Below are 13,544 nucleotides of genomic sequence, written 5' to 3' on the forward strand. Positions count from 1 at the left end.
TGTGTGGATGAGGTTTTAGGAAGTTGGGTTTTTTTGCGATTTTCTTAAAATTAAGGTATATTAACAATAATTTCCCTTGAATCTTTCAATCAAAACAAAATAAAAAACTAAAATCAAGAAACATTTTGAGAAGAAACTGGCAGAAAAATTAGTAAAAAAGAAAACAAAAACCGATATTTGAAATTTTTCGTTCTGATTCAAAAAATGGGTTTTAAGGTATTTTCTATATCAATATCTTAGAAACATCTTTGGAGAAATTTGAACAGATTTGGTAAAATATTAACTGCAAAAAATGAATATTTTTTATTTTGTGTGAAAAAAGGTCCTAAAATTTTGACTTCAAATCTTTTCAAATATGGTTGCAATCCAACAAATTATAATTTGTATTTGTTAGAGGGATCCAAAAGGATCATATTGAAAAAAATTTCAAAAAACTTAGTGGTGAATATAATGAGTAATCAATAGAAATGTGGATTGGTTTTCAAAAATCAGGACCAAAAAAACAAAGAATTTTTATCTTGAGATTTCATAGAATGTGGGTCTTGAATGGAAAAGTTTGTTTAGAGCTATTGCAGATCAACAAGATACAAATGCATTGGAACAAATTTGAGAGATTTTTATGAAGTGAAATAAATTAATATTTGTCCCTTGCGATTCATAAAACCAAAAAAATGAAGACTTGCCTGATTACAGAAAGACTCGGGCTGGTGCCCCTGAGTCCCCGTTTGACTCCATCGATTCCGAATCGAACCACCAATTTCTTTACAACCTTGATCTCAATACAACATAAGTGTGGGTCCAAATGGCTCCATACAACAAACAACAAACACACTGAGAAAATTTACATTCCACCTCTCAATTTTTTTTCAACAATTTCTATTGTCAAAAATGTCGTGAACAAATAATATCCCCAATCCCACACTTAGAGGACTTCAGCAGAAACGACCATGTGTGGAGCAACACTGTAGAATCAAATTACAAACCCATCAAAGCAATCTAAATCAATCTCAGAACCCTCCAAGAACCCCAACACTCCCCTCACCTTGCTCTTAATAGGTTGGGTATCAATTTCCTACCTATACATACCTTACATGTACATAAAATCACTGACACTTCAATTTTGATTGCAAGCCTTGAAGCACCAGCACAGCTGCATAGTGTGTGATCGCCCCGCCCATCACAAACAAATGAAAGATCTGATGGCTGTGACCCGCGAGATCAAAGGTGCCAGGCCTCCACCTCTCGGGCACTCTCGAAACGTAAAATGCAGTTCCCCCGGCATAGAACAGAGCCATCAACACCTCATAAGACAGGGCCACCATGCACCCCTCCTTATCCCAATGCATGATCAACACATGAACGGCAGGAATCACACCTGAGAAACCCATGGCAAGGAAGAGAGCGGCCCTGAAAGGTCGGAATTCTGCACGGGAGAGGGATGGTGCGAAGAGGGTGATAGATGTTAAGACTGCAAGTCCAGTGATAGTGGAGAGGTAGAAGAAGCGATAGATGGGGTGGCAATGGAATGCGTAATAAATTGGAGCTATGAATGAGGTTACGATCATGAGCGCGATGCCTGAGTAGTCGAGGCGCCAGAGAAAGAGGTTGAGGTGCCGAGAGTGGCAGGCGAGAAGATGGCTTATGCTGCTGCAAAGGAGGCAGGTCATGGCTCCACATAGGAAGACTAGCATGGGCCATTGTGGAGTTGGGTTTGTGGTGGATAGGTCGCCCGATTCAGTGTGGTGTTGGCTTTTGCCCACGGTAAATTCCTGTGAAGAAACACAAATCTTAGGAAGTTTTCTATGGTATACGTTAGTTCAAGATTATGAAACTCGGCTTGGCCAAGGAGGGATTTGGCTGTGTTGCTCGAGCGAGTCAGAGTGGACTCACAAATGTTTTGCGCAAGGCCAAAAATGCCTTAAAAACAAAAAAAATAAAAAAAATCTGAAAAAAAGGTACAAAAAGTAAAATAAAATGAAGTTAAAATAAGCTTTAATAGGGAAAAATAGATTTAGAAAAACAGATTTCCCGAACACTTTAAAAGTTATATATATATATATATATAAAGAGCAGAGCATTTATGGCAACTCATGCACCATCAAAAACGTGAAAATCACAAGAGAAATTTCTACATCTTTTTAAAAAATAAATTTTTTTTTTTTTTGTAATATTCTCCAAGTTGCACACACAACTCGAAGCTACTCGGATCGAGTAACTCACGCGAATTGACAATTCCCGGAATGGAGCTAGTTCATTGAATACATTTGTTATATGATCCAAATAAAAGAAAGAAAAGTATATCATTAACTCAATGGCGGTTGGAAGGTTCACCAACGTCTCATGAATAGAACGGATGGTGATGATGATGGGAGAGTGTGATGTCATAATAACACGATTTGTGGCAGTGTTTCAAAACCGGTTCAATGGGGCGGATCGTTGGCCCCGTAGACTCATGCGGAATTATTGGATCGGCAATTCGGATCAGTCCAAATCAGTTATCCAAAAACATGTTAAAAATAAAAGAAATAAACGTTTAAAATAGGGAACGTGGGGATTTAGGAAATCTAATAAAGCATTAGATAAAATTAAGAAAAAGAAATCATTAAAAAGGTATTGTTCTAGGGGGGAACTTGCTGGGACCCATACCATCTAGATCTGATTATGTCCCAACCGATTCCCCATCTTTTGATCGTCGATCTGGATGGGTAATTTTGGGTTTCAAAACCGTTACCATGACCATATAAATCATGGTGCACATTCGACAACTTGAGGTGTACTATTAGGTATCAATAAAGCCGTGAGTTAGTATCCCTAGTAAATTGACACTCTCTCTCTTATTTTCTCTCTTGAAACTGTTAGTCTTGGGACAATGGGAGGGAGCTTGAAAGTAAGAAAAATTGTATCTATGGCCTTTTCCCTTTCTTTTCACGGGGATACACAATTGTGACAACTTGCAAGATCTTTTACAAGTGCATGTATATTACAAACTCTTTTTTACTTTTTCTTTTCAAACGGCCGCAGACCCTTTACATTTGGCATAAAGGAAATCATTATTGATCATGAGTGCATGAGCAACTGGTACATTAGAAGCTTTAGTTAGGAGGATTTTTTCAACTGAAATTTTTAGATCCTATATAATTATTTTATTTTCCAAAAAAGAAAATTTTGAATTTTTAGTTTTCTAATACTTAGCCCCACTTTTTTAAAATGGACAGTTTATGTTCGATCTCAAGAAATTAATTATTTCAAAGTGCATGGAAAATGCAATTTTGAAAAAAAAATTTAGTGAGGTTGTTCTATGGATTAAAGAGGTTACATCGTTTTGGGATCCTAAAGTTATTCCTACATTGACTTTTACCCCAGACGAATAAATGGATAGAATACTCTTGCGGGAGTATGAAATCATTTGGCATTACTTATAGTTTAAATTTGATTGCATGTGGTGCTCACAAAGTTCAAAATATTCTTTTGCGCTTGGCCAATCGGGCAACTCTCCTGCCATCCTCATATAAACTTTTTCAAATTTAGAATGGGGACGCACAAAAATTAACTGTGCCCTGCGACACACCTAACCCTACCGGTTGCATATATAATCCACCACATGCATCCACCGTCCATTCCAAATGAGGGAGAATTTGCGGCATTAACTATAGCCAATCTCCACCGTGCATCATCGAAAGATGCATGTTTGCGTTCCATTGACCATGCATACTCTACACCTCTAGTGTATTATATACTTTTCCCAAACTTCCTAGTACCAATCACGTGAAGCAATCACTTTCAAATTAATGCGTTTCCAATTTTGATAAGAGAACATGCGAAATGGTGGCCATACTTTTCAAGCCAAAAGAATCTTGAAATATTTTTATTTTTAAATATAAAACAAGGGTAAGGGTAAAAGTTTGTATAGAGCCCGAGGTTCTAATCAATCAAATTAGAGTCTACCTAAAAACTTTCTCTAAAGGAAGTTATCTTGATACCCAAATATCTTCAAAGTGATCATCTCGACATCAAGATGCATAGATATGCGAAAAAAAAAAAAAAGGATTTCAAGATTTGGAAAGAACGTATATTGTAACGCATTTTTTGACTGTTAGTTTTTTAGATTTTTCAAGTTTTCATAAATTTATCGATCTACACTATTTTTTATGCTTTAAAATTTAAAAAAATATATGAAAACATATTTTAAAGCTATCACAAAGATTTTTAGTATTGAAACCACATTTCTTAATACTATTTGAAGGTAGGCTCTGATTTGATTGTTTTAAGCTTAGGCTCTACACAAACCGCACGCTAAACAAGTCGAAACTGCCCAAATAACTTTAGTGATTCGCCAGCATAAAGACACTCATTTTCCCCATTTTTCCTTTATTCCCTAGGGCCATGGTTAACGGAAGGAAAACGGTTAGAATAGGGATTATAAACAAAAAATAGTAAATCCGTAACATAAATCTCACCTAAAGTGTAGTTCCGCTATTGGACAAGTTTCCAATCGATCACGTCAGCCACAAACACAATGGATGTGGAAAAATTAGGATTTCAAATCCTAAAAATTAGTGTATTTAAAATGTATTATCTAGACTGTCCATTTTCAAGTGTTCACAAATCCCGATACCGATATCATTTTTTAGCTATAAATTTAAATACCAGTAATAAGGATTTCCCATACCTGAAGTGTTTTTCAAACCAACTTTCAAGCCGACGATTTAGTTTTTCTCTCCATAAAGCCTAGAAACTACATCCTTCACAAAATGCCAATTAAATTTGTATGATTCACGCGGCTGTATTGTAAATATGGAGTCTTGATGTCTATATTCTGTAATTAAATCATCTAAGATACCACTTTTAAATTAGATCTTTCCCAATTAAACACTCAATAATTGGAAGTTTACTCTGTAATAAGCCTTGGGAAAATTAATGATGAATTACCCTCAATATAATTTTATAAAAAAAATAAACCTCACTAAAATTTTATCAACAATTGAATTAGTCCTTTCCCAGCAAATCACACGACAATTGTAATTTTATTCCTAAATAGGCCTTGGCGAAATCATATGCGTAAATTAAAGATCATTTTTTTATGACAAATTAAACCTCACTAAATTTTGATCAAATAAAAAAATTACCTGGAAGTAATAGCTGGAGATATTTGCGCTAAGAACTGATGGGACAGATCTGAAAAATGGACAAAATCACAAAATATAAGAAGAAGAAGGTATTACTGTAAATTCACAAAAAAAGAAGAAAAAAGGCCAAAAAAAATGGGACTAAATTTGCATAAATTAAGCATAAAACCAAACCTGGAAAAGCCGTAAATTATGTCCAAAACTGTAGGCATTCCAAGCACGTTAATTACTGTTAACGCCAGGAAAAGAAGAAAGCCTATTAAATGCCTGCATAATTACCGAACAAAGGAAATATCAAAATCAATGCTTTTAAAACTAGGTCGGGCCTTAAGAGCCAACCCCAGCCCGACTAAACTTGGAAGTAGAAAAAAATCTAGAAATAACATAAGGAATCCAATTAAGCCAATCAAAATATGGAAAACATGGACTTCAAAAGAAATTGGGGACATTTTAAAAAAAAAACTCCAGATGAAAATACAATCCCAATACAAAAATAGAAGAAAAACTCTCAAGTCAGTGTGAAGCATATCCAAATTATATATATAATTTCTACGCATAGATCCCACGAATTTATATAAATTTTATTTCTTTTTTCTTATTTTAATATACCCTTGTTATATCTGGGTACTTGTCCGGGCCAAGGGTGGAGTCCATACTCGGCCAAATAGTTGAACACTAATCAAAATTTCAGTAATTTCGAAAGTTCAACAGTTGAAATTTCTGTAATTTCAGCACATTATGAATTTCATGTGCAAAAGGACTGAATAACTTAAAGACAGAATGAAAAAAACATTTCTGAGAATTTACTATTTTCCAAATTTCGTAGAGAGACTAAAGAGGAACGAGAATGGAAAATTAAAATTCCAAGAAAAATAAAGAGAATGAAAAAAAAAAAGTATAACGATTTTGCCCCAACTAATAGATTACAAAAATGGAGAAAATAGTTAAGAAAAAGTTAACCATTTTTCCAAATTTCATAAACGCAAAAAACAAATGGGAAAGTTAGTTAAAAGAAGTTTATCGAAAATTTCAAACTCAGTAGAGAGAGAGAGCATACGTCCAGATATTGAGCGTCTCGTTATGCCAAGAGAAGATGCTGAAGCATGCCTCTTTCAATGGCCATTCACACCTGTAATAATCCAGTATGAACTCATTGTCTCTCAAATAATCAGGCAAAGCATCGTATTTCACCAATCGATACTCCATCTTCTTCCAGCTCAATGCTTCCTTTTTAAACTTTGTGTCATCTGTCATTACCTTCTCTTCTCCATTAACGCCCCTTTTCACCAGACCTATTCGACCCATTCTCAAAACCCTAATTTGAAGGCCTCTTGACGATACTAGAAATACAAATTTCTTCCCCAGAAAATAGAGGGAATACGAGGTTTTCCTTTGGTTTCTTGAAAAGAAATCTGTTCCTTAAAACCCCTGTTTCAGACTCGTGATCGTAAAGCTTCAATTTGAGGCCTGCAAAATTGAGAAAAAAAAAACTATTCTGAAATTTGAATCTTTTCAAATGAACAACTCACCAAATTTCCCCACATTATCCTCGACTCACCTAATTAATGTCTATTTTACCCTAAATTTCGTATTTAAAAATAAAATGAGCTATTATAGTGTTCCAATTTCTCATAGAACTGAGAAAATTAAAAAAAGAACTCCAATATTCAGTAAAACATCTACACATCGAACACATGACAAAATGATAACCGATTAACCTCCATAAAAAGCCATCCAGTAATTATCATTCAAAATTTAAGAAAATCACCGAAAATTCACCTTTTTCCCTTCAGATCCATGAGTTTGAAGGACACTCGAAAATTTACCTCTTGCCCTTCAGATCCATGAGTCTGAAGGGATTCAGGCCAAAATACTCTTCAGTAAAGGTAATTTTATTTTATAACCAATCCATGACAATATAAAATTTTACACAAAAACATAGAAAAACAAAAAAAACAAAAAAATGAAAAAGGAAAAAAAATGATATTCGAGAATTAAAACCTTGGAAAAGCCCGGGCCTTAACTCGCACGCCTCTTTCTGCAACTCAAAACACGCCCGGATAACAGCAAGAAATCTGGGGCCCAATCTTAGCGGTTTCTCTCTCTAAAAAAACACACTAAAAACTCTCTATCTCTAAAACTGGTTTTCAAACCAAATGCGTCCAAGTTATATGGCCATGTAAAACCGGTATTTATTATTATCCCGTCCACCAAAATTAGAGTAAATTAAGAGAGAGAAAGATTAAAAAAATTGAAGTCGAGAGTTTGCTCGCCAATAACAAACCAAACTCATGCCTTCCCCCCCCCCTTCCTTCTCTCGCTCTCTCTTTCTCTCTCTAATTTTTTTTTTTTTTTTTTTTTTAACAAGAGTAAGACTTTCTCTCTAGACTTCACAACACGAAACCGACTCGCATAATTATACAAGTTAAATGGTATTTTGTGGAAAAATAATAATATTAATCACCGTCCAATTGATGGGTTTGACGGTCACTGAGCTAGAGTACGTGGGGCCAGCACCATTCAATCACCGTCCAAATTATTGATGAGAGGGTTATCATGTTATTTCCTTTATGTCATTATTTTTTGATTATTTTAGTACAGTCAAGATTCCTTATGTACAGAGACGATAAAGTGGAGCACCAATAGACCAAGATGAACTGAAGTTGGACTACGGAACGAAATTTCGGATGGATTATTTCGGTCTATATTGCGGCTCCAAAATGAGTCAAAAAATAAAATTTCGAATTCGAATGTGAAAAGAAGGGTGATTTCTAACTTCTATTTTTTTATGAAGCTCTGCTAAGTTAGAACTTTATACTACGGTCCCTCAGGTGCATAATTTACTTCTGCTCCCTTTGTTAGAAGAATTACTTGGGATTTTTTTAGTCTGAAATTTTGGGATGCCCTTGAGAATTACTAGAGGAATATTCCAAAAATAAAAACTTTGCTATGTGAGTTTTCCAACATTTAGGTCTTATTATTTAAAAATTGGATGGTCTCTATTCGTGAGACATTATTTTTCCCGGAAGGTGCACTTAAGAACTATTTTTTTAATTAAGGTTAACCTATAAGTTGTAAAGGCTTATGAGAATTCTCGGATAAGTTTTGATAAAATTTTACATCGGCAGTCTATCTAACACAACCTATCTTTTTATCGAGGCATGGGACAGGTTGAAAAGGTTACATCCCCAAACTTGGCGTCCTAAAATTATTTACAAGGAGGTTTTATCCAAGGGAGTAAATAGACAGTATACTCTCATATGAATATAATATCTTTTGACTTGAACTAAATTCGGTAAAATCCAACAAATTCTGCCTCTTAATGTTATTTAAGTCTATTGAATGGGGTGGAATTGAAATTTCAAATTCAAATAAATTTACCCATATTTGAGACCATAAAAAAACCGAAATCCAAATAGAAATTTCCCAAATCACTTTAACATTACTCATAGCCTAATTTTTAAAATTGAAAAAAGTTGATATTTGTCTACTAGCTAACATATGAGCCCAACGGCTCAGATTGAATCTAAGCTTATCTGACGATCACGGATATCTGGTAGTGTTTGAATTTTATTTATTTTTCTACAAATCCAAATCATTTGAAATTTCAAGTATGTGTTCTTCTCATCAAGACGCACATAATAAAAATATAAAAAAAATTATTCACGAAAAATAAAATAACCAAAATACTCTCAAAACTTTTAGTTAATGATAATAGACATAATGGTGTTATCCGCCAAAAAAAACGAAAGAGAACAACGTCTTGGATTAACTAAATTATGATGTGCTAATAATACTTTTAAATCAACCATAAATTGAAGTGTAGAAGCAAACGAAAATGACGGGAGTAATGGTTAGATCTTCCACTTAAAACGAAAATGATAACGAGTGATTTAGACCATCTTCAACACTCTCTTTGTAAACAATCCCAAAAGGGAAAGTATATAAAGAAGTCATAATCATTTTTATCTTTTAAATAAGTGGTTGTAAGAGTGTTATTGAAAACATATAAAACTTCAATGAGTGTTATTGAAAATCATAATTAGTCACATCTAATGAATGTGACTAATTATGATCTTCTTGTAATAAAAATAAATAGTCTTTTTGTAGACAATTTCTTTTCAAAAAATCTAAAATCGAACCGCATGAATGGAAAAAGATTTGTGTATAATTTGCTTCGTATTTCAAAAAGTGAAAAGATACGACACTTTTATTTGTTGGGTGTGGTTTGTTTAAGGCTCCAACCTTAAACAATCCAAGTAAGCCATGCCTACAAATTATGTTGAAAGACGTAGTTTTGGTATCATAAAACTCTATAATAGCTTAAAATATTATTTTCATCCCTAATCATGATATTGAAAGCGTTAAAAATGGTTCGGATCGAGTAGATCTATAAACACTTAAAAATATTGAAAATAGACAATTCAAATAATGCGTTACAGGATACACAATTATCAAAACTTGAAATCAATTTTCCTTTTTTCATATGCATACAACTCAAAGTCAAGATAATCAATTGGAGGGTTTTGCAATATCATAACAATATGTTTACATGGGCTCTTGAGGGGCACCTTACGTCTATAGTATAAGTTTTTACTTTATATAAATTATTTATTTATTTATTTATTTTAGGTAAGGGTTCAAAATTCTACAAAATTTAGTGAGTAACTCAAAAGATCCGGAACTCCAAATAAAATCAATGAGGGACTTAAAAGATCTGAAATTACCAGTGTTTCAAAATACGGATTGTTGACCTGGATCAGGAATCACCAAAACCCGGTCTGGATCGGTGAATCAACGATCCAGGTCGCCATTTTACTATGCAGAAAAAAAAGTGAATCGTCAAAAAAAATACCCGCAAAAACAGTGAATTGGCTAAAAATCAATCTGAATCAGTGAATTGTCATTTTTACTGTAGCAAAATTGTCGTGTTACTGTAGCAAATTGTCAGTTTTCTTTTAGACCCAGATAATTTCCTATATATTGCCAGAATCGGTATGGGATGACTAATTCCTAAGTCAGACCGAGCTATTCCGTGCCGATCCAGCATTTTTTAAATCACGAGAATTTACAATTTTGAGTTTCCTTTCTTATTTTTGTTTCACACAGGTACTTTTTCAAAAAGGGATTGTATACCATGAGACCATTTACCTTGTATCCATTTACCTTTGATACAATGTGGTTACAATTCCTTATAACTATTTGATGCGAAATTTGATAGCTTGGATGTGTCACAAAGTTCAAGAAAATTTCTTTTGAAGTCTATGCTTGGTCAATAGAGGCCCGCATTTCTACATATGCATGCTTGGTTGCATAGATACTGGGTCCTTCATAAATTCTTTAATTGCCCCTATTAAGGTTGGGACACAGGGGCAATATGTTATCGTTAGTTTGACTATATTTAACAAATACATGGAAAATATAATTAATTATTTTTTAAAATATAATGTATTATTTTTACTCAACTTTGTTTGACTTTTTGAATCGATTTAAACCGGCTAGTTGGACGTGTCAAACATTGGTTTTAACTAGTTTTTAACAATCATTTTTTTTGCTTTGAATCAAACCTACTAAGACATGTAAGTGTGGTTCGGTATTGATAATTATGGTAGTATATCTATTTTTTCAAGATGAGTCAAACTGTTGAAATGCCTTTACTTGTTCAAAGTTGTCAACATTTAGACAATATAACTATATCTCTTTTAAAAAATTTAAGCAATTGATGGGTACCTTTTTGCCATTTTACTGATTGGTTTTTTAACCTTTTAGTAACATTTCGCCCAATTTTAATTAACTTTGCAAGTGGAGATTTTTATGACTTCAGCTCCAAATAATGGATGAGAATCCATTGAGACATGTGGAAACCATAACCAATGGAGCCCAAATACATATGTTAATAAAACTTGGGTGTGGTTTGTATTGAACCTAAGCTCTAAACAATCAAATTAGAGCCTACTTTCAAATAGTGTCGAAAAATGCAGTTTCAATGCTGAAAATCGTTATGATAGCCTTAAAAAATATTTTTATTTTTATTTATAAATTTTAAATCTTTAAAAATAGTGTAGATTGACAAATCTATGAAAACTTGAAAATCTTGAAAATTAATAGTAAAAAATTGTGTTACAAAATACGCTATTTCCAAAACTTGAAACCATTTTTTTCTCATGTCCATGCATTTTGATGTCGAGATGATCAATTTGAGGATATTTGAGCATCAAAAGAACCTCTTCTAATGAAATTTTTTATATATGCTCTAATTTGATTGTTTAGAGTCTCGGCTCTATATAAACTTTTCCCATAAAAAATATCCTATTTTTTCAGCTATAATTTTTTAGACTTGAAATTTTGAAATACCAAATTTTTTTTTGACAATATCTCAATACTTTATTACTCAATCAACCCAGATAGTTACATTGAAAAGAAAATAAACACAACAATTAAAAGGAGAAGTACTTGAGCACCAAAAACAGTGCCAACACTCCAGCCTTAGCAAACGAGTCTGCCATCTCATTTGCTTCCCTAAAACCATGATTGAAAGCTACAACCTTAATACGAAAAATATCGAAAGCTTACAACCAAAACCTTCTCAAGCTCCAAGGTAGTTTATTAGATCCAAACATTCAGATGGTAACATTGAGAGAATCCCCTTCTACCAACCAAGCAAATTGATTACAACGATCATTCAACATCTTTAAACCTTGAAGCATAACCAAGCAAATTGATCACAACGATACTTCAAAAGCCTTAAACCTTGAAGCATAGCTAACATTTTTGCTTTGTTTGTTGTAGTTATCCCACACGAGCCACAATAAGTTATTATCTCTGCACCCTGATAATCTCTAACCACACCACCAAAACCAGCACGTCCTAGGTTTCCCAAAGAACTACCATCAATATTCAACTTAAAACATCCAGGATTTGCATCAATAATTGAAATTCCGAAACCTTATTTCGTATAAGAAAACCACAACCAAACATTTTTAAAAATCTTATCTTTCACCCGATCCAACTGAGACCTTCAAAAATTTGCATATTTCTCTCCAACCAAATTTCCCATGGGATTGAAGTCCTAAAGTTCTACCATATCATCACCCTTTTTTTAGGTAAAACAAAATCGAGAGTTGATCTATCCATGATGTGTAGGTAAAGGCATTTGAAAACCAATAATTTAAAAGGCCCAAGTCCAACACTGAAGTAAACTGACAATGAATGAACAAATGATCTCCATCTCCTCAGCATGTTTACCCAACAAACAACTATTGATGATTATTTTCCCCCTCTTCTTCAAATTATCAATTGTTAGCACTTTATTTTGCAAAAGAGTCCATAAAAAGATTTTAATCTTATGCGGAATTCGTCATTTTCGAATGGATTTTAGCTTTGGTTGTTCCCATCTTAATCTATCATAAAATAATAATTAATACACCGACTTCACTGAGAACATACCATCTGTAGTTGTCTAATTGAATCTAATTGAAAGTTGTCGAGTTGTCTAATTTTGAAATACCAACTGAATCTAATTGAAAGTTGTCTAATTTTATGAAAATTACGAGATTGAATCTTATGAGAATTGTCTCATTTTAAGCGTGGTGGAGAATATGCTAACCTAAATTTTTAATTCAAAGTCGAATCTTTGGTGAGTTGGCCAACTAACACTATTTTTGTGCGGTCTCCCTACAAAATATATCTCAAAGATGCCTTTTCTATCAAACATTTTAGGGTTTGATATTCTCAAATATGACAATAATCCAAATTTGGAAAAAAAAATTCAAAAACTATAAATATTATTTTTTGAATTCTTTTCTTCATCATCCATTTTAACTTTTAGTAGATGTAATGTTTTTGACATCCATCTTTGAGATGGGCGCTGGATAGTTAAGGGACCGCTCGGTAATAGGTCAGTCGGCTGACTCACCAAAGCCGTGTCCCTCAATAAATCCAAGTTTCCCCAAAATTTCATCATATCAATTAGAGACATGCCAATCTAAACATCAAATTTGAATTTTGAAAATTGAAATAAACGACTTTGCATTCTCCAATCCGCCAATTAAAGGCCACCGCCGAAATTTTGACGAAATTTCCTCAAACTTTCGGCAATCCCAGGTCAATTGGTGGCCGCTCGAATCGCTAAGGATCGTCTTACTGTTTCTGGACACGTGGTGCACGTCATACGAACAACTCCTCCACGTGTCATGATCCGGTTGCTTACGCTTCCACAGTTTTGGTGCGTTGTTGAGCTGCCACAAGGGGTGGGCCCAACGTGCATATTTCGGTAAGCTCAATTAAAAGATTTCCATTCGTCCAAGTCAGCAGCCCCAGCACTATTTGGCCCCGCCTGAAAATACCCGTGGTCTGATGAGAAAAATAAAGCAATTTCGTATTTCGATGATTTGGGAAAAAGTTTGAACTTTATGCCCG

The 13,544-nt window shown here is 33.9% G+C and overlaps 1 protein-coding gene across 2 annotated transcripts; it reads right to left on the reverse strand.

The window, feature by feature from the left end:
• Positions 1 to 738: 738 nt before the first annotated feature.
• LOC18435310 (heptahelical transmembrane protein ADIPOR2) lies at positions 739 to 7,273 on the reverse strand. Of its 2 annotated transcripts, none has more exons than XM_006845356.4 (5): positions 7,128 to 7,273; positions 6,184 to 6,593; positions 5,301 to 5,393; positions 5,127 to 5,175; positions 739 to 1,769 (listed from the first exon to the last, which is right to left on the reverse strand). In XM_006845356.4, exons 2-5 carry the CDS (start codon positions 6,429 to 6,431, stop codon positions 1,104 to 1,106), a joined length of 1,056 nt encoding a protein of 351 aa, XP_006845419.1. In that variant the 5' UTR covers positions 6,432 to 6,593; positions 7,128 to 7,273; the 3' UTR covers positions 739 to 1,103. The 2 variants fall into 2 exon arrangements, with proteins under 2 accessions (XP_006845419.1, XP_020523789.1); XM_020668130.2 differs by lacking the exon at positions 7,128 to 7,273 and adding an exon at positions 6,906 to 7,031.
• Between the last annotated feature and the right edge of the window lie 6,271 nt (positions 7,274 to 13,544).

The sequence above is a fragment of the Amborella trichopoda genome, chromosome 12 (genome assembly GCF_054954075.1).
Source record: "Amborella trichopoda isolate Santa Cruz 75 chromosome 12, AtrichopodaSantaCruz75HAP2 v2.0, whole genome shotgun sequence".
NCBI classification, from domain to species: Eukaryota; Viridiplantae; Streptophyta; class Magnoliopsida; order Amborellales; family Amborellaceae; genus Amborella; species Amborella trichopoda.